At 42.6% G+C, this 20,817-nt stretch overlaps 1 protein-coding gene across 10 annotated transcripts in view; it reads left to right on the forward strand.

Moving 5' to 3' along the window:
• fgd4a (FYVE, RhoGEF and PH domain containing 4a) overlaps positions 1-19,504 on the forward strand; it is a 125,607-nt gene extending 106,103 nt beyond the window's left edge. For 9 of the 10 annotated variants that reach the window (XM_046310963.1, XM_046310981.1, XM_046311000.1 and 6 more), the window contains 14 exons: positions 3,317-3,716; positions 9,003-9,092; positions 11,112-11,257; positions 12,192-12,348; positions 15,582-15,720; positions 15,988-16,046; positions 16,290-16,436; positions 16,561-16,733; positions 17,141-17,171; positions 17,282-17,362; positions 17,491-17,616; positions 17,767-17,904; positions 18,181-18,321; positions 18,504-19,504. In XM_046310963.1, the coding sequence (XP_046166919.1) occupies positions 3,317-3,716; positions 9,003-9,092; positions 11,112-11,257; positions 12,192-12,348; positions 15,582-15,720; positions 15,988-16,046; positions 16,290-16,436; positions 16,561-16,733; positions 17,141-17,171; positions 17,282-17,362; positions 17,491-17,616; positions 17,767-17,904; positions 18,181-18,321; positions 18,504-18,764 (2,089 nt within the window). In that variant the 3' untranslated portion in view covers positions 18,765-19,504. Of the gene's footprint in view, positions 1-1,170; positions 1,371-3,316; positions 3,717-9,002; positions 9,093-11,111; positions 11,258-12,191; positions 12,349-15,581; positions 15,721-15,987; positions 16,047-16,289; positions 16,437-16,560; positions 16,734-17,140; positions 17,172-17,281; positions 17,363-17,490; positions 17,617-17,766; positions 17,905-18,180; positions 18,322-18,503 lie in introns of those variants that run through there. The other variant, XM_046311026.1, reaches the window with a different exon arrangement.
• The last annotated feature ends 1,313 nt before the right edge of the window (positions 19,505-20,817 follow it).

Raw genomic sequence — 20,817 nt, forward strand, 5'->3', positions numbered from 1 at the left:
TACTGGCCTGTCTCCTGGTAGCGCCTCCATGCTCTGGACACTACGCTGACAGACACAGCAAACCTTCTTGCCACAGCTCACATTGATGTGCCATCCTGGATGAGCTGCACTACCTGAGCCACTTGTGTGGGTTGTAGACTCGGTGTCATGCTACCACTAGAGTGAAAGCACCGCCAGCATTCAAAAGTGACCAAAACATCAGCCAGGAAGCATAGGAACTGAGAACTGGTCTGTGGTCCCCACCTGCAGAACCACTCCTTTATTGGGCGTGTTTGCTAATTGCCTATAATTTCCACCTGTTGTCTATGCCATTTGCACAACAGCATGTGACATTTATTGTCAATCAGTGTTGCTTCCTAAGTGGACAGTTTGATTTCACAGAAGTGTGATTGACTTGGAGTTACATTGTGTTGTTTAAGTGTTCCCTTTATTTTTTTGAGCAGTGTATATTACATTTTTTTGTTTGCATCCCAATATTACACTTTATATGCATAACAGAAGACTTAAATATAACAAAACTGTTTGATATAGAAACCTGATTTTCATTGGGTTTTTTTAAATAATATTTTCTATTAATAACATTCCACCCATTGAATTGTCCTTTTTGCTTTGCTGGAACAATGTTACCTTTTTAAGCCCGTTCCCAAATGCTTTTTGCGATTTGCGTGTCTATTTGGCACGCATACAGTTAGGCCATAATGTTTAGGTTGTTGCACTAATGCCAGATATCCTCAAATAATGAATGAAATACCTCAATGTAGCCTATAGATATAAATTGCATCGTAATTATACATTTTTGAATTCTTAAAGGTACTGTTTTCTCTTTAGTCAGCCCACTTTATTCAACCACAATATGTCATATATTGCGGGGACTAACTAGTATAGACACAGTGAGGGTGTGACATTGTATTAAAGCTTAGAGATTAATGACTCATCTGTACAGTGTACGTCAACCTCTGTTGTTCCTCTATTCATACACACTTCCTGTTTCTACTGACACTGACATTGTACCGTGTGTGTGTGTGTGTGTGTGTGTGTGTGTGTGTGTGTGTGTGTGTGTGTGTGTGTGTGTGTGTGTGTGTGTACAGGGTTCAGACATGTGCAGTAGGCTTGTGACACATACTTCCTGTAGTAGGTGTGTGTTGTTCCTGTCTTCGTGCAGTGGAATCAGGTGGTTTAGCTAGACCAGTGCACCCTAAACATGGTTTAGTCTCACTGATCTACCACAGGAGGAACATGGTTACGGTTCCAAATGGGGTTTAAAGTGTTTTTAAAGTAGTTCTGGACCTGTACTGTTTGATCATTAGTCCATGTCCCTGCTGGACAGTGAAGACTAAGGGGACTGGAAGGGAAGTGCTGTTTGAGGGCAGGTGGGTCATAGACAGGGAAACAGCTGGACAAGCTGCAGGATACAGTACTGCTGGATGGAGGTGTGTGTGTGTGTGTGTGTGTGTGTGTGTGTGTGTGTGTGTGTGTGTGTGTGTGTGTGTGTGTATGTATAGACGCGTGTACTGGTGATGTATGGGTTGACTCATGAAGAGAAAACAAAACCTTTTTAAAAATCCATAAATGTATCATTCTTGTGCAATTTATATTTATAGGCTGCATTGAGGTTTTTCTTTCATTTATTTTAGGCTATCTGGCATTAGTGTAAGCCTAAACTTTGGAGCATAGTCCACGCACCAAATGCTTTTGGGACTGGGCATAAAGTTACAATATTAAGAAGGAGAACAGAGGGCCAGAAAAGTACTGTTTTGGAAAGATTCGGTGAAGTGGTTAAAGAGGATGATGGTTGTGAGGCTATACGAATTCAACAGTCACAAGACGGGGACTTAAAGGAAACTGAAATCTGAACACTGACTTTAGCCTCACACAGAGTGTTTCTTGGTAGTCAAACAATTCTTTGAAAATAAAAGTATACACCTCACACACATGGTTATGGGCTTAGAAAAATAAGACGCCTTTACCATGTCAGTTAAAGAGTTGAAACTTTATATACATCACAGAAGACTGAACATTTTCTTTTTCAAAATGTTTGACAAACAGCAGATTTGTGGTGTAAAACATAAAAAGGTGATTATGAAAAGTATGAATAACATTCCATCTATGAGGCCACGAGGTCATTTGATTGCAGGAAAGGGCTACTATTAACTCCTGCAGAATAAAACATGTCTTGCAGTAAAATAATACACCAAATGTAGGCTACATTTTTACTCAGGAGTGAACAGGAGTGGAGAAATGGGACTTGTTTCTTTCAGCATCTTGGGAGAATGTGAATGTGCAGTTAGATACCGTCTGTAGAGGTGCTATCTTTGATCAGCATCAGAAAAAGGATAGTATTTCAACCACATAAGATATGCATCCAAGCCGAACTGAAATCTTATCAGGAACATTTTGGGTTGTTTTCACAGCTTTCTATTTCCTTAAACTGATGTCACTTGAAAAATCTTTCCAGTTTTTTGGGGTTATTGGATTTTATCCCCGGTCCCTAAACGTCTTTGCGGGGTGAAAGAAGCCGAGATGACAGAGAACTTGACCGATGTCAACTAGATTGAAGCATTCATTCTACCGATTTTATGACATTTTTCTGGCGAGCAAGGGTTTATTTAGTCTTTAGGGCAACATATAATGACAGAAGAGAAGCTGCATGTATCTAATTATAGACAAGTTGAAAACCAAAATGTCGGAAATTATAAGCAGAAGCACATCTAAAACAGGCAACTGATCCTGCACCCCCTGTCAAAATATAGTTTAGCCATCTCTGACTGTAGCCTACTGCACATTGTTTATATTGGGGTCGGGTACGGGCCTCAGATTTTCACTTTATCACATATAGTCGGTTACAGAAGGGTTATTAGCAATTGCGGTGAACAAAAAGCTCACCCGCGCACCACTAATGTGTGTGCATGTGCATTCAGAAGTAGGGCAGCAGGCTATCTCTAGGGAGTGGGACTCTACCTCTCCAGTCTTCCTCTCCACTCCACTCCACTATACTCCTCCTCCCCCTCTTTTCCTCCCCTCCTCCTCTGCCCTACGCACTCACACTTCCTCTGCACAGCTCACAGCAGCCCCAGAAGACAAGAGGAAGTTTTTGCATCTCAACTGTTTTATTTTTTACCCTTGCACATACTCCGGTGCTGTCTTGCAGCCTCAGTCACTCTCACAGCACTCACTAGTTAGTATAGTGCAGGCTTAACAGCCACTGAACGTGCTCTCCCGCTCACTCTTTTATTCTCATCTCCTGTCTTCTTTGGCTTTAAGTCTTTATCAGCGGTGGTCTCTGACTTCCTCCTGTTCTCTTCCTCTGCTCTCACAGCCAGTCAGAAACCAAGGAGGGCTCACCACTCAAGCAGCTCAGCAAGTCGCCCCTCTGCAGTCCGGCTCACCGGGTCAACCAGAGACAGTCAGAGTCCGAGCAGCAGGACAACAACTCGGTGGATTCAGGCTCTGTCCCGAGAACTCAGCGGGATGCACACAAACAGGCAACTAACGGGATGCTAACCCAAATGGACAGAGACGGGGACAGGGAGAGTGGGTCCCCCCTGAGGAAAGACACTGCCCTGGAGAATGGGGACATGGGGGACGGGAGCATGGGCGTCACTCCCCTCCTTCACACACAAAGACCCATACTGGGGAGGACAGTGGACCTACAGGAGGAGACCCCCAACGTAAACAAAGGAAGCAAGGAGGAGGGCATTGTGGAGGAGAAGGTACTGGTAAGTGTCTGTGGGGAGGGGGGGCGTGCGTGTCTCCCTAACTCTGTTACTATAAAGCTCTTACACTGAGCGACCATAGAGTTCATGTGAGTAGTGTTGGTTTTAATGCAAGTGTTTAACTTGGCATCACAGTGTCACGTTAATTTATATCCCTGTGTCAGATGTCTCAGGGCCTATTAGAGCCATGTGCTCTCTCTGACTGACTTCACAGTCTACTGGAACCTCACAGCTCCTTTACTGTGCGACACATCACACCAGATATAGCCACTTCTGCCATGCCAGAGTAGCCTGCTAGCCTTTGTCTCAGCAGTGTGTCTGGTTTCTATTGACTGAGTCTGCTGGTCATTTCCATCTAGAAGGATCCGTAAGCACCGACATGTGAAGTTTATAGGAGCATGTCAAATCTGGTGTCAAATGAATATACATATTTCAACTTTTATTTCCTAAATAGTAGGAATAAACAAAGGCTTTGATTTCTGGTCAAACAGTTGGAAAGGGGTCTTAGAAAATATCTACCTGAAATTACACCAAAACACCATAATGTTGAAGTTAATGCCAACACTTACAGTACCAGTCCAAAGTTTGGACACACCTACTCATTCAAGGGTTTTTCTTTATTTGTACTATTCTATACATTGTAGAATAATAGGGAAGACATCAAAACTATGAAATAACACACATGGAATCAAGTAGAAACCAATCAAAATATTTTGTTATATTTGAGATTCTTCAAAGCAGCCACCCTTTGCCTTAATGACAGCTTTGCACACACTCTTGGCATTCTCTCAACCAGCTTCATGAATAATGCTTTTCCAACAGTCTTGAAAGAGTTCCCACATATAATGAGCACTTGTTGGCTGCTTTTCCTTCACTCTGCAGTCCAACTCATCCCAAACCATCTCAATTGGGTTGAGGTCGGGTGATTGTGGAGGCCAGGTCATCTGATGCAGCACTCAGTCACTCTCCTTTGTGAAATAGCCCTTACACAGAGTCAAGTACACCATAATGTACTGTATTTGGCGGCAGGTATCCTAGTGGTTAGAGCGTTGGACTTGAAACCGAAAGGTTGCAAGATCGAATCCCCGAGCTGACAAGGTAAAAATCTGTCGTTCTGCTCCTGAACAAAGCAGTTAACCCACAGTTCCCAGGCCGTCATTTAAAATAAGAATGTGTTCTTAACTGACTTGCCTGGTTAAATAAAGGTTAAATAAAAAATACAAATTGTACTGTACCATAAGGAACTATTCTCTACTGTACTTAACTAGAATGTTCTGTGCTGTACTGTCTGAACTTGTAGAACATAGACATCTATGATTGGTTCAGATTTGGTCCGGACCAACTGAATTTGGTCTTGTTTGGGGGAGAAGCTCATTAAAATAATAGCCAGTGTGTAAAATTAATAAATACACAAATATTCAAAGGAGGATATTGCATAATTTGACCTTTGTATCCTAAATAGGTACACATCACCAGGAATAGAATGACATTCATACCCATAATTATGTATTTCTGTGTAGTACAGATCAGAGACCCTTGGTGAAATTCTGTTAACGCAATTCTGTTACCAGGTGTAAATCCACTTCAAACTGTAGTTCAATAGCCAAAATGTTTTTTTTCCCCCCAAAGTCAATGTGTCATGTCATAGCTGACATCCCAATCTTTCTGCAGACATCTTTGAATCTTCATTTTGATCATCTATTTTAACAAGAGTTCTCATAAAACACTGAGGAAGATTTTACTGAAATTCTGTTATCAAACTTTGCATCTGCACAGTTCTTCCAGTAAATGTGTTTTTGTAAAATGTGCAGTGTAAATTGTTAAAAGCAATCTTTATTTATAGGGTTGTATGGATTGCTAAACTTTGAAATCAATGTTTTTTTGTTTTGCATATAGTCAAAAACAAGTCTCAACATAATTCCGTTGCCCTGCTTCTACTGGGGGTTATTTTCGGGACTGGACTGAACAGATGTCAAACGCTTCAGCAGCTGAAGAATTGAGTTTGCGCCACAGTAGCCCTGTGGGAGGCCTTGCTGCTGCCTGGCCGGCTGGTATTTCTAATTATCTGGCTCTCAGATTAGTGTGTTCACTCAGCAGTGAATGAAACCCCCAATCTCTACATGGCACTGTATGAGAGGTGGAGGGCTCTAGCTAGAGTGGCTCCTATATACAATGCTTCATGGCTTATCAGTTTACCGCATCTCTGTTATTTACTTTACATGCATAGCTGGCAGAGAGCCAAAATAAGGTCATGGACGGTAGCAATTTTGTATATCTTTGACGACCATTACATATTGTAGACAGAGCTAGGGGGACAGTGTGTTTTGTCAGTTTCGGACTGAGACAGACAAAGCTTTGCATGTGGTTTTTCAAGGTGTGGAATTGAGTGTGTTTGGTTATGCTGCAAGTTAGAGTTGACTAGTAACCACATTAACAATTGGTCCATTCGTTAGAATTTTGGGTAGAGAGTTCAAGGAATGACTGCTTTGGGGTAGAATAGTTGTACTCTTGGCATCAAATACAGTAGATGGCTTGAATGTTAAAGTAACTGTCCAATGAAAATCTCACTTTTTAAAATGTTCTGTTAACTCATACCCAAATAATGTTGTTGACTCATCCTATGCTCATATTTGTGGCCAAAGCATTCATTTGAGAAGAGAAAAAAAAAACTTAAACAGACAGTTTCAAAGTAATGCATATGAGAATAAATATTTGTACAGGAAGTAACACAGAGTAAGATAACTTGAACAATACTTGTGGGATACACACAATCCATCCATATCAATGAATAGGGGAAGCGAACATTCTTTCATTCTCTGTCCAGCTCTAACAATCAGTTGGGAACATATTCCCTAGTTTCCTGCAGAATCTTGATTTCTGAGTACACTATTTCCAAAAGTATGTGGACACTCATTCAAATTTGTGGCTTCGGATATTTCAGCCACACCCAGTGTATGAAATCGAGTACACCGCCATGCAATCTCCATAGACAAACATTGGCAGTAGAATGGACTTACTGAAGAGCTCACTGACTTTCAACGTGGCACCGTCACAAGATGCCACCTTTCCAACAAGTCTGTTCGTCAAATTTCTGCCCCTCTAGAGCTGCCGGTTCAACTGTAAGTGCTGTTGTTATAAAGTGAAAATGACTAGGAGCAACAACGGCTCGCAGCGAAGTGGTAGGGCACACAAGCTCACAGAATGGTACCGCTGAAGTGCGTAGCGCATAAAAATAGTCTTTCCTGGGTAGCAACACTTACTACCGAGTTCCAAACTGCCTCTGGAAGCAACGTCAGCACAATAACTGTTTGTCTGGAGCTTAATGAAATGGGTTTCTATATCCGAGCAGCCGCACACAAGCCTAAGCTCACCATGCGCAATGCCAAGCATCGGCTGGAGTAATGTAAAGCTCGCCGCCATTGGACTCACCATCTGACAGTCCGACGGATGAATCTGGGTTTGGCGGATGCCAGGAGAACGCTACCTGACCGAATGCATAGTGCAACTGTAAAGTTTAGTGGGGGAGGGAATAATGGTTTGGGGCTGTTTTTCATGGTTCGGTCTAGGCCCCTTAGCTCCAGTGAAGGGAACTTCTGGCAACAGTTTGGGGAAGGCCCTTTCCTGTTTCGGCATGACAATACCCCTGTGCACAAAGTTCCATACATAAATAGTTTGTCGAGATCGGTGTGGAAGAACTTGACTGCCCTGCATAGAGCCCTGACCTCAAACCCATCCAACACCTTTGGGATTAATTGGAACGCCGACTGCGAGCCAGGCCTAATCATCCAACATCAGTGCCCGACCTCACTAATGCTCTTGTGGCTGAATGAAAGCAAGTCCCTGCAGCAATGTCCCAACATCTAGTGGAAAGCCTTCCCAGAAGAATGGAGGCTGTTATAGCAGCAAATGGGGGCCAACTCCATATTAATACCCATGGTTTTGGAATGAGATGTTCGACGAGCAGTTGTCCATATACTTTTGGTCATGTAGTATTAGTGTGTTTTATAAACTGTACTGTATTGAGTGGTTTCTCTCACACAAAGCACTCAGAGACTGTCAATAGTAGTTCTCTCTTTGTTGATTGGTGTCATATCCCTTCTAGCCTTTCATTTCCTCTCCTGATAGGCTCCCCCACAGTCACACACACACACACACACACACACACACACACACACACACACTCCACAATGTCCCCATACACATCCATAAGATCCCAATACACACAGGCACACATACTACAGTATGCCCAGACATCACTCCTCAATCAAAAGGAATGAATGAGTCCTTAATTAAAATGAACATAGAACATAGTTGAAGCACAAACATTTGATTAAAGCGATACTGTTGTAGATCTCTATGGGGAAGTGTGTGTTGGCCAGTAAGGCCTGGCCAGTGTTCACACTCAGTAGTGCTTTGTCAGGGTCTCCTTACACCACTGACCACAATAGTCGTGTGTGTGTGTGTGTGGTAAGCTCATGTTTATACTCAAATCAAATCAAATTGTATTTGTCACATGTGCCGAATACAACAGGTGTACATGTAGGTAGGGGTAGCAGCAGTGTAAAAACAAAGGGGGGCATTTGATTAATTGTTCAGCAGTCTTATAGCTTGAGGGTGGAAGCTGTTAAGGAGCCTTTTGGACCTAGACTTAGCTCACCGGTACCGCTTGCCTATGACTTGGGTGATTTTTTTGGGGGGGGGGGGGGGGGGGCTTCCTCTGACACCGGCTAGTATATAGGTCCTGGATGGCAGGAAGCTTGGCCCCAGTGATGTACTGGGCCATACGAACTACCCTGTAGTGCCTTACGGCCGGATGCCGAGCAGTTGCCATACCAGGCGGTGATACAACCGGTCAGGATGCTTTCGATGGTGCAGCTGTAGAACATTTGAGGATCTGGGGACCAATGCCAAATCTTTTCAGAATGGGGCAGCCCGTTCTATTTCTAAGGCAGTAGGCAGAGGCTGCGGTTATTTGGCTGGCCATTTACCATCATCCAAAATTCCATGACAGTCACAGCCCTGACGGGAACCTAGCGCGACATGGGAATCAAGCACATGAGGACAATGTGGGAGGAAAAGCTGAATTACACTATGGGCATGACCTCAGAGTTCAACTTATTCTTCACTATACTCCCAATTGTCTAACCTGTCTTTGAACTGTCTTTGTCCATTAGTCTTTGGCGAGAGGCCCTTAAGATCTCCTCTAGTTATAGGAACATCATCTATGTACACACTGCATGCATTTCCCCAAATCATCCCACAGCCACAGCTCTCTCTTCTGTGTTTCAGGAGACCAATGAACAAAAGCTGTACAAAATCGCTACTGAGCTCCTGAAGACCGAGAGGGCCTACGTCACGCGGCTCAACTTGCTGGACCAGGTGAGTGTGTTCAGCTGTCCGTCCAGGGCCCTGTCACTTTAGGGTCCTGTTCAGTATGTAGCAGTGGTGGAAAAAGTACCCAATTGTCATACTTGAGTAAAAGTAAAGAAAATGAAAGTCACCCAGTGAAATCCTACTTGAGTAAAAGAATTATACTTAAGTGATACTTACCATTCCAGTGTTTTACTTGCTATATTGTATTTACTTTGCCACCATGGCCTTTTTTTGCCTTTACCTCCCTTATCTCACCTCATTTGCTCACTTCGTATATAGACTTTTTTATACTGTATTATTGACTGTATTTTTGTTTTACTCCATACGTAACTCTGTGTCGTTGTATGTGTCAAACTGCTTTGCTTTATCTTGGCCAGGTCGCAATTGTAAATGAGAACTTGTTCTCAACTTGCCTACCTGGTTAAATAAAGGTGAAATAAATAAAATTAAATAAAGTATCAAAAGTAGAGTTTTTAAATAATTTCAAATTCCTTATATTAAGAAAACCAGATGGCGCCATTTTCTTATTTACGCATAGCCAGGGGCACGCTCCAACACTCATTTACAAACAAAGCATGTCTTTAGTGAGTCCACCAGATCAGAGGCAGTAGGGATGACCAGGAATGTTATCTTGATAAGTGTGTGAATTAGACCATGTTCCTGTCCTGCTAAGCATTTTAAATGTAACAAGTACTTTTGGGTGTCAGATATAATGTATGGAGTAGAAAGAAAGTAAATTATTTTCTTTAGGAATGTAGTGAAGTAAAAGTTGTCAAACATATACTCTACAGTTCAAAATTTTGGGGTCATTTAGACATTTCCTTGTTTTTGAAAGAAAAGCACTTTTTTGTCCATTTAAAATAACATCAAATTGATCAGAAATACAGAGTAGTTATGTTTAATGTTAATTAATGTTGTAAATGACTATTGTAGCTGGAAACGGCAGATTTTCTTTTTAATGGAATATCTACATAGGCGTAGAGAGGCCTATTATCAGCAACCATCAATCCATCAATCCTATGTTCCAATGGCACGATGTGTTAGCTAATCCAAGTTTATCATTTTAAAAGGCTAATTGAGCATTGGAAAACCATTTTGCAATTATTTTAGCACAGTTGAAAACTGTTGTTCTGAATAAAGAAGCAATAAAACTGGCCTTTAGACTAGTTGAGTATCTGGAGCATCAGCATTTGTGGGTTCGATTACAGGCTCAAAATGGCCAGAAACAAAGAAATGTATTCTGAAACTCGTCAATTGATTCTTGTTCTGAGAAATGAAGGTTATTCCATGCGAGAAATTGCCAAGAAACTGAAGGGCTCATACAGCATTGTGTACTACTCCCTTCACAGAACAGTGCAAACTTGCTCTAACCAGAATAGAAAAAGGAGTGGGAGGCCCCGGTGCACAACTGAGCAGGAGGACAAGTACATTAGTGTCTAGTTTGAGAAACAGACGCCTCACAAGTCCTCAACTGGCAGCTTCATTAAATAGTACCCGCAAAACACCAGTCTCAACAGTGAAGAGACGAGTCTGGGATGCTGGCCTTGTTGATAATGGGCCTCTGTATGCCTATGTAGATATTCCATAAAAAAATCTGCAGTTTCCAGCTACAATTTACAACATTAACAATGTCTACACTGTATTTCTGATCAATTTGATGTTATTTTAATGGACAAAAATTTGCTTTTCTTTCAAAAACAGGGACATTTCTAAGTGACCCCAAACTTTTGAACAATAGTGTCAATAGAGAAGTAAAGTACAGATACCCCCAAGAAATACTTAACTCGCACTTGTATTTTTACTTAATAAGTACTTTACACAACTGGTAGGTAGAAAACGTTTTGTAACTGTGAGAAACAGGGAGGCATTACCTAAACTTGTCCAATAACCGAATGTGTTGATACGGTGTGTCCTACTGAACACTGGCCTAGGTCTACCTCAGAATGAAAAGAAAGCCGTGTTCATTATTATGATCGACTCAGTGTGGTTTAACTCACCTGGCCATGTTGTTGTGCCACCATGCAGGTGTTCTGTGCCAAGCTGACGGAGGAAGCTCTAAAGGGCACATTCCCAGTGGACGTGGTGAAGAACATCTTCTCCAACATCTCCTCCATCAACACCTTCCACAACCAGTTCCTCCTGCCTGACCTGGAGAAACGCATGGGAGAATGGTGAGCTTCACATGACTGGCCAGTGGCCACAGATTCAGTGTACAAACTCACAGATCTCGCCTTTTGAGAATGCAATAAAATACAATAGCTAAATCCCACTTCTGACTCATTCAGAATCAGACTCACTCAGACACAGTTACTGTATTTGGTAATCTAGATGAAGTAAGAACACCATTTATCATCAAATAGAGAAGTTGTGGTCTGTCCCTACCGGCCAAACCCTCCCTAACCCGGACGGCGCTAGGCCAATTGTGCGTCGCCCCACGGACCTCCCGGTCGTGGCCGGTTATGCCAGAGCCTGGCGCGAACCCAGAGTCTCTGCCCTTAACCACTGCGCCACCCGGGAGGCCCCCTATGCTTGCTTCTTTTGTCACAAACTGAAATTAGAATTTTAGTAAACAGGAAATGGCTGAGCGATTTCTGCATATTGCATCTTTAACCTACTGTATTTCATTTTAAAGTGGAGATCTCTCAACAATAATTCTCAAGATAGGACATTGGTAATAGTCAGTGACATACCATAGCTCAACAGGGCTGGGCTTGGTTAAAACCCTGGATGGGAGAGCGATGGGTTAGCTGTAGATAGATCAATTCTCCAGTAGGAGGAACTGTCCACCCTATTATTTTTGTCTGATAGTGGATATAACTTTATCTTTAAAACAATGTCAGATCTTCATATTCAATATATTTTACACAAGCGTTGTCTATGTTGAAATTTGGTTCACCCTCTAAACAACGGTTTACACTCACTGACCTTTTTGAAATCCAATATATTTTCCAAGTAAATTCCACGTCGCAATATGTTGACAAATTACGTTGAAGCAGCGTTCATTCAACCACTTTGTGCCCAGTGGGTCTAGTTGGAGTTCCAGGGCTGAGAGATGGTTACCTTATGGTTCCTATCTAACTGGCACCTCTCCCTCCCTCCCTACAGGGAGTCTACCCCTCGCTTAGGAGACATCCTGCAGAATCTCACACCCTTCCTGAAGATGTACGCTGAGTATGTGAAGAACTTTGACAATGCAATGGAGCTGCTGAAACAGTGGACGGACCGCTCGCCACAGTTCAAAGCCATCATCCAGGACATACAGGTACTAGCGTAGATTCTAAACACTGGCCTAATTTAGAAGTGCACAGGTCTGCAGTTGTGGATTAACAAATGAGTTGTATAGGAATTACACTGTCATGACATGGCCCTTTCTGGGTGTAGATCGTGGCTTTCCCCTCTCTCACTCTCTCCTACACCCAGGTTCTGTTATCTCAGGTCGTAAATTCCTGGTGGAGACTCTGTCTTTTCATACAGAGAGCGAGACCACAGAGTGAACAAAGGATTTCAAGTGTCCGGACTCCTAAATCCCCGAAATGGGAAAATTAAACTATATGTCCACTTGTGAGAATGTGGGAAGGATCCATGGACACTTAAGGGACAATTATGTTGTGTGTTTCATTTGTGACCTCACGAAGGACAGGAAACGCATAACTATATCTCTGAATGTGTACATTTCTCAATTATGGTGTTTGCATTAGAGGTTGACCGATTAATCAGCATGGCCGATTAATTGGGGCCGATTCATAACAATCGGTAATCTGCATTTTGGGACGCTGATCATGACCGATTACATTGCATTCCACGAGGAAACTGCGTGGCAGGCTGACCACCTGTTACGTGAATGCAGCAAGGAGCCACGGTAAGTTGCTAGCTAGCATTAAACTTACCTTAGAAAAAACGATCAATCTTCACATAATCACTAGTTAACTACACATGGTTGATGATATTACTAGGTTAACTACCTTGCCCTGCGTTGCATATAATCAATGCGGTGCCTGTTAATTTATCATCGAATCACAGCCTTCTTCGCCAAACGGGGGATGATTTAACAAAAGCGCATTCGTGAAAAAAGCACAATCGTTGCACGAATGTACCTAACCATAAGCAGCAATGCCTTTCTTTAAATCAATACACAGAAGTATATATTTTTAAACCTGCATATTTAGTTAGACTTAGGGTTGCTGCCCATATGATAAAATACGTAACAGTTCCGTATTTCACTGAAAGAATAAACATTTTGTTTTCGAAATTATAGTTTCCGGATTTGACCATATTAATGACCAACGGTTTGTATTTCTGTGTTTATTATATTATAATTACGTCTATGATTTGATAGAGTAGTCTGACTGAGCAGTGGTTGCCAGAAGCTCTTAGCAATGCTTGCTTCACAGCACTGTTTATGACTATCAACTCCCGAGATTAGGCTGGCAATACTAAAGTGTCTATAAGAACATCCAATAGACAAAGGTATATGAAATACAAATGGTATAGAGAGAAATAGTTGATGCGTCATAATTCCAAAAACTACAACCTAAAGTTCTCATGTTCTGAGCAAGGAATTTAAACGTTAGCTTTTTTACATGGCACCTATTGCACTTTCACTTCTCCAACACTCTGTTTTTGCATTATTTAAACCAAATTGAGCATGTTTAATTATTTATTTGAGACTAAATAGATTTTATTTATGTATTATATTAAGCTAAAAGTAAAAGTTCAGTATTGTTGTAATTGTCATTATTACACACACATATATATATATATATACACACACTCCAACAGTGCCATTTATATATATATATATAAAGCAGATACCGATTTAATCGGCCTATTTTATTTTTATTTATTAAAATATATATATAAAAATCGTCCGATTTAATCGGTATCTGCTTTTTTTGGTCCTCCAATCGGTATCGGTGTTGAAAAATCATAAAAGGTCGACCTCTAGTTTGCATCTAATTCTTGTATAAAATGAATGAGTAAAGATGAAAGTATTTATGAAATGATGCAAAGTGATGTTAACCTTTAATTTTGAGAGAATTGTATTGCCTGTAAAGTTTAACTTGTCAGCTGCCACGCCCCCGTGAGCACAGACATGATCTGGTGTTATGGAACTGCCCTCTTCTAACTGTTACGAAAAAAAGCCCCTCCTAAAATCCCCCCAAAAAATATTCAGACGAAGCAAACCCACAGCGTGAGCTGTGATTGCGAATAGTTAAGACCACGCATACCTCGGTGTAAGCTGAGGTGGCACAGGTTTGATTACCAAAACTAGAAAACTATACCACGTGAAGCGACACAGCAAATCTTAGATACTAATTACTAGTCTGCAGCTATAAATGATGTAATCCTGGGATGTGAATACCGACAACCGCCGACGTATCCATTACAACAGACATTATCAGGAGCCGCCGATAGAGCAACCACCATGAGTAACCAGAGACTCTAATGAAATGACTCTCCCGCCAACTGTCCGAAGATTCCAACAGAGAAGACACCGACATATGGGCGTAACTATATTAATTGCAATTATTCGAGATTGAGCGAGCGTTCATGTGCAAAGGATTAGCAATTCAATTAATCTAATTATCCACTGTGTGTAGTGATCCATTTTGTCTTTCCCGCTCTGTCCACACCCCCTTCCCTTTGTATACCAAACCGTCATATTGGTTTAGCCCACTAGGAGATCATCCCTATAATTGTTAGTAACCAATATTTACTGTTTGTTATGCATTTCTGTGATTATTTAGTTAGTGAGTAAATACATGATTAAGCCAATTGGTGTATGGACGATTCATGGTTTAGGCTGGGTTTGTGCAGATAACCTAGAATTCTACGACGTTTGAACAGAGACTGACGTAAGGTAAAGAATAATTAATTGAAGACTAGTTGATCAGATATTAAAATATCTGAAGAGTTATATTCGGAAAATTATAATTTTGCAATCTGAAGATTGTCCGTGGTGCCCCGACTTCCTAGTTAATTAAATGTAAATGATTAGTTTAATCACATAATAATACTTACAGATAAATGATTTGATAAAATAAGTCTTCACCATTAATGATGCCAAAGACACGACAACATGGTCTGAGTTTTAATCATTTACCTGTGGATATACATATATTTGCTGCGAGCCGAGGGCTCTCATTTGGTTTACTAGGAGAAAGCCCAAAAATCACAGATACAGGCCAACTGAGGAACCTAAATGACAAGGCAATCAGGTGAACAGAGAAGGTAACTAAACACCGGTGCATCGAATAAGTAATAACAAGGGTAACCTGGAAACTAGAAAACAAGGTAAGGGTGCCCTCCAGCTGTAACCTAAAGAAACAATCAAATATAACAGAAACTGTGGCAATAAATAGTCATAGAACAATCCATTTATTGTTGTGTCCATTGATCCTGTTGAATGGATATGCCTCAAACTATTTGTGTGACTTTACTTTTAAGCCTTCAACCTTGAAGTGACAATGGACTGTTTTGCTGTGTGTTTGTCAGAGCCAGGAGGCGTGTGGCAGTCTGACGCTCCAACACCACATGTTGGAGCCGGTACAGAGAGTTCCCCGCTACGAGATGCTGCTCAAAGACTACCTGAAGAAACTGCCTCAGGACGACCCCGACCGCCGAGATGCAGAGAGTGAGTACAACACTGGAAATTCACAGGAGGGCTTTTACTATTTATAATATAACACATTAGAGCAGGACTACATGTAACTCATTTCGACAGACTTCTTGTCATTATAATCATGTATAATTTACTTCACATTAAAAATTGAAGATATTCGAATCGTCCAATGCCCAGTGAAAACATTTGCCTTACATTGAAAAGGAACAAATCTGTTGTTCACAATTGTAGAACATTTTTTATTAGAAAGGTCAAAATGAATCATCCCTTGTTTCTCAGAGTCATTGGACATCATCGCCATGGCAGCCACACACTCCAACAGTGCCATTCGAAAATCTGTAAGTACAATCCCACTGATAGCACACCACTCTTATAATCTGAAATAAAATCAGGACCCGTATTCAAAAAGCTTGTCAGAGTAGGAGTGCTGATCTGGGATCAGTTTTTCCTTTAAGATTTGAATGAATAAGACTATATGGACGGGGGGGGGGGCTGATACTAGATCAACACTCCTACTCTGAGACACTTTTTTGGCTAGTGCTTGAACCCAACCAAGCATTTTGAACCCCTTCCCTTCTCAGGAGAATCTGAAGAAGCTGCTGGAGATCTATGAGATGCTGGGGGAGGAGGAGGACATCGTCAACGCCTCCAATGAGTTCATCAAGGAGGGACACATCCTGAAGCTGGCTGCCAGGAACACCTCGGCTATGGAGAGATACCTCTTCCTGGTGAGAAACTCACACAAACATACACATAAACACATTTCACTGTATCCGTAATCTCATCCAAGTCTGAGGCAATATATTATCAAAACAAGCATTAATCACAGGTGTTTCTTTGTTTCCCCCTCAGTTCAACAACATGCTGTTGTACTGCGTGCCCAAATTCAGCCTGGGAGGGGCCAAGTACACGGTGCGCACCCGCATCGGCATCGAGGGCATGAAGGTGCTGGAGACCATCAACGAAGACTACCCTCACACCTTCCAGGTGTCTGGCAAGGAGAGGACTCTGGAGCTGCAAGCCAGGCAAGATCTCAATCCACCCCATACTACACCCTTATTACACCCTACAGAGCCAAATAATGGATAACTGCTATTGTTCTCAAGATAAGTGTTCTACTCCACCTATGGCCATTTGTATGAAAACTCTTTACAGCCATGATTCTCAAAATAGCTGTTGACTGTATACTACAGTCCCACGGCCTATTGCTAACAATATGGATAACTGTACCACCCAAATTCTATGCCAACCCTATGGGGGCTTAGTGTATGATAAGTGCACTACAACAGCTCATGATAAACAGTGTAACATAACATTCTATAGATTGGAGTCATTGTGGTTACCCCAAACCACAGCTCACTACATAAGTTACACCACAATCCCACAACTGACAAAATGGCTCACTACTGTTGTTTTTCATTGTATTTTTCAGCTCCGAACAAGACAAAGACAACTGGATAAAGGTACATAATCACATTCTTATTGGTTTCCACTATCTTATAGTTATATTTTCTGTATGTTCAGTACATTTGGGCGTGTATTACTGACCTGTCTTTGTCTGTGTGGCCTGCAGGCTTTCCAGGAAACCATTGAGATCTTCCATCAGAAGAACGAGACGTTCAAGTCCGCCTCCAAAGACGTGGAGGAAGTGTCAGTGAGTGCCGCCACAATGAACATGACCTCTGACCTCTTACTCCTCTATCACTAGGTCCTGTGCACTGCATCTGTACCAATGACCTTCTCGTGTCTGAGCTACATGTGTTTGTATGTGTTGTAATCTAGACGGCAGAGCTGGGGAAACGTGCTCCTCGCTGGATTCGGGACAAGGAGGTGACAATGTGTATGAAGTGTAAAGAGCCCTTCAATGCGTTGACACGACGGAGACACCACTGTCGCGCCTGCGGATATGTGAGTGAGAAGTGTCCGTTTTGACCCCCTTCTCTCTCTCCCTCAGCACCCATTATAACGTGCTTATACTAAATGCTATACTCAACCCATTTGACGGCTGGCTGTCGTTCATTCCGGATTAGACTGATGTGTCTTCTGTCCCTGTATCAGGTTGTGTGTTGGAAGTGCTCAGACAATAAAGTGGCCCTGGAGTACGACAGCAACAAGATTAACAAGGTGTGTAAGGACTGCTACTCCATCCTGACTGGAGAGGAGAAGGCCGAGGGCAAGAAGAAGGGCATTCTGGAGGTAAGGGGAAAAGGGAAACGCATGCACAACTGCGTCTGCATATTTTATTTGACCTTTATTTAACTAGGCAAGTCAGTTAGGAACAAATTCTTACTTTCAATGACGGCCTAGGAACAGTGGGTTAACTGCCTTGTTCGGGGCAGAACGACAGATTTGTACCTTGTTAGCTCGGGGATTTGATCTTGCAACCTTTCGGTTACTAGTCCAATGCTCTAACCACTAGGCTACCTGCCACCCTATATCTTCTGTGTCTAAACTGCATTCCTCTGTCCCCAGATCGAGGCGGCACAGTTCTCCGGAAGCAGTATAATTTGTGGCTTCCTGCAGCACTGTGAGAAGAACAAGCCCTGGGGGAAGGTGTGGTGCGTCATCCCAGAGAAGGAGGCATTGGTTCTCTACCTCTACGGAGCCCCACAGGTCAGCCACGTCATCTGGATACTGTCAATCACAGCAACATGCTCTACCACTGTGAAGCACGGGGTGTTATGAATGGTTCCTGGAGTTTTTCCCCCTCACTCTTTGATCTGACCAGGGAAAACTCCTGGCCCAAGTTAAGATATAAATGATCTCTACCTTTTCCATCTCCTCCCCTCTCTCAGGATGTGAAGGCCCAGTCCTCTATCCCTCTGCTGGGCTACTCTGTGGAGGACAGCCCCCGGCCTGCCGACCCTCCAGCCAGCTTCCGTCTGTCCCAGTCAAAGTCTGTCCACAGCTTCGTGGCCGAAAGCGAAGAGCTGAAACAGCGCTGGCTCAAGGTGATCCGGGTGGCTGTGACTGGGGAGGTGCCAGAGTCCCAGATGCCCAACGATGCCACTGCCAACGCCACGGACACCCAAGAGACAAGCTCAGACAGTACCTAACTGTGTGGTGTGGCATTTAACAGCTGAGGGCCACCAGAGACGTATGTGCATGTATGCACACACACACACTCCCATGCTACCTTCATGGACACACAAGACAAATGTGCAAAGTCAGTGCTGGATAAGCTGCCTCTCCTCCCCAGAGTGGATTCTACAAATCTTAAGCGAGGACTTGGCTTGGCTCCACCACCACCAGATCTGTGCTGGCATGGGAAGAACACAATCCAGTCATCACTAGAGCGGAGCAGGGGGGAAATGGACCTCAGAACGGTCTCTACTTCCCCCTGTTCAGGGCAACCTACCTGGGGTGTATCTTGCTCTCTGAGTAGCCCAAAATAGTAAATACGATAGTTTACTCAAGCCGTTTAAAGGTTCCTGTCTGTCATGCTCACGTCAGAGGGAACAGTTTGTTCTTGTCTACTTATTGTCCCCTCCCGCTCGCCCAACCGTGACCAGAATAAATGAGTCAGTGAGATGTCTCGCCATCTCCGAAGCGGGGGGCAATAAGTAGACCAGAGTGGCCCAGCCTCGATCAGATAAAATAGTGGGGTGTCTACCGTCCCTGCTCAGCCCTCACAGACCTCCTCCAGCTTCATAGATGTGGGTCTGCCGATGTGAATCAAGAGGGACTTGTTAGAACTACACTGTCTATTATGAATTAGCCCTGTATATAATGTTACTCCATTTTCATGTACAAAGAACCAATGCTCTCAATGTTTTGATAAAGTTTGAGCAGTGTTTTTGATCGAAAAACCTAACATACTTCTGACATAGGAACAGTGGTTCAAAGTAAAGGGTCCTGTCCTAGGATACTATCACAGGGAAAGTTCAGTCCTCACTTCTCCAATCAGATAGTTTCACATCACAGTAGCCAGGAGCCATGTTCTACTGGCAAGAATAGAATCCATCAAACAGAGTTCCTCTTGTACCTGGGTCAAGGTCCCAGAAAGACCTATTAGTCAGAATAGCAATCGAGAGGATCACTCTATACTTTTCAATCGCTGTAACCCCATAAACTAATGGAAAGGATGCAGAAGTACTCACCCATCCAGAACGATCAGGGTTCAATCCAAACCCGCTGAGGGATAGCCTTTCCAGCCAGGCAATGCATTATGGGTACTCTGCTGCACCTGTCCCAACCTTCCTCACCTTGGAATCCACAAACTTCTCCCAAGTCAGTGACCTCTGACCAGGATGTGGTTGCTTTAGAGTAATGTGTAGAAAAGTGTCACATTTTACCACTGCTGTGATTGAGAATTTGTCAGTCATTAGAGCCTTTACTCTAATCCTGTAGGCCTTTAGTATGAAGACAGCATTGAGGATGAGTGAATGGTTGTACAGCTTTTATGACCTAGCCCCACAGCCCCGTTGTAGACATGTATAGATTGATCTTATCTGAATGTATAATATACATAGTGGAGTTCTTTGTAGCTTACCAACAGGGATGACTAGACTAAGGACCCAGATCTAGTCTTACATGGGGACATCACCCCACAAAGCAGCACAATCAGAAGTAAACATGTATTTAAAAAGTAATTCACAGAATGTGCATGATGGTTTAAGGAAAGTAGCACAAATGTTAGCCCTCAAATTGCCATGTCAACAAACAGATTCACTAAGGTGTTGTCCCTCATTCAAATTGTGTGACTAATCTAGGACTGCAGAATTAAGTGTTGAATGGAATACACGTTCCAATCCCCTGTACAATGCACCTCTCCAATACCATTCTCTCCGTACTCACAGAATGCAGAAGAGCACACCAATCCTGTCTTAAGATCTGAATGTAAAACCAGATTGTTTGTTCACTCTCCCGATTCCCCCGTCCCCAAGTTCTGAGAATCTACGCACTTTACCATCTTATATAAAGTGTACCTTGTAAGAAAATAAAACAAGATTAAGTATTACGGAAGTATGTCACTGGTTGCTTTGTGAATATGATCCTACTTTCACTATGACTTGTTGACCTTTACAGTTTTAGTTCTCTTTCCTACTTACTCTGATCATGAGTCCCATTACAAAAGAGGAAACAAACCAATAATTAGTTGGTAAATCA

This window comes from Oncorhynchus gorbuscha, linkage group LG02 (assembly GCF_021184085.1).
Source record: "Oncorhynchus gorbuscha isolate QuinsamMale2020 ecotype Even-year linkage group LG02, OgorEven_v1.0, whole genome shotgun sequence".
NCBI lineage: Eukaryota > Metazoa > Chordata > Actinopteri > Salmoniformes > Salmonidae > Oncorhynchus > Oncorhynchus gorbuscha.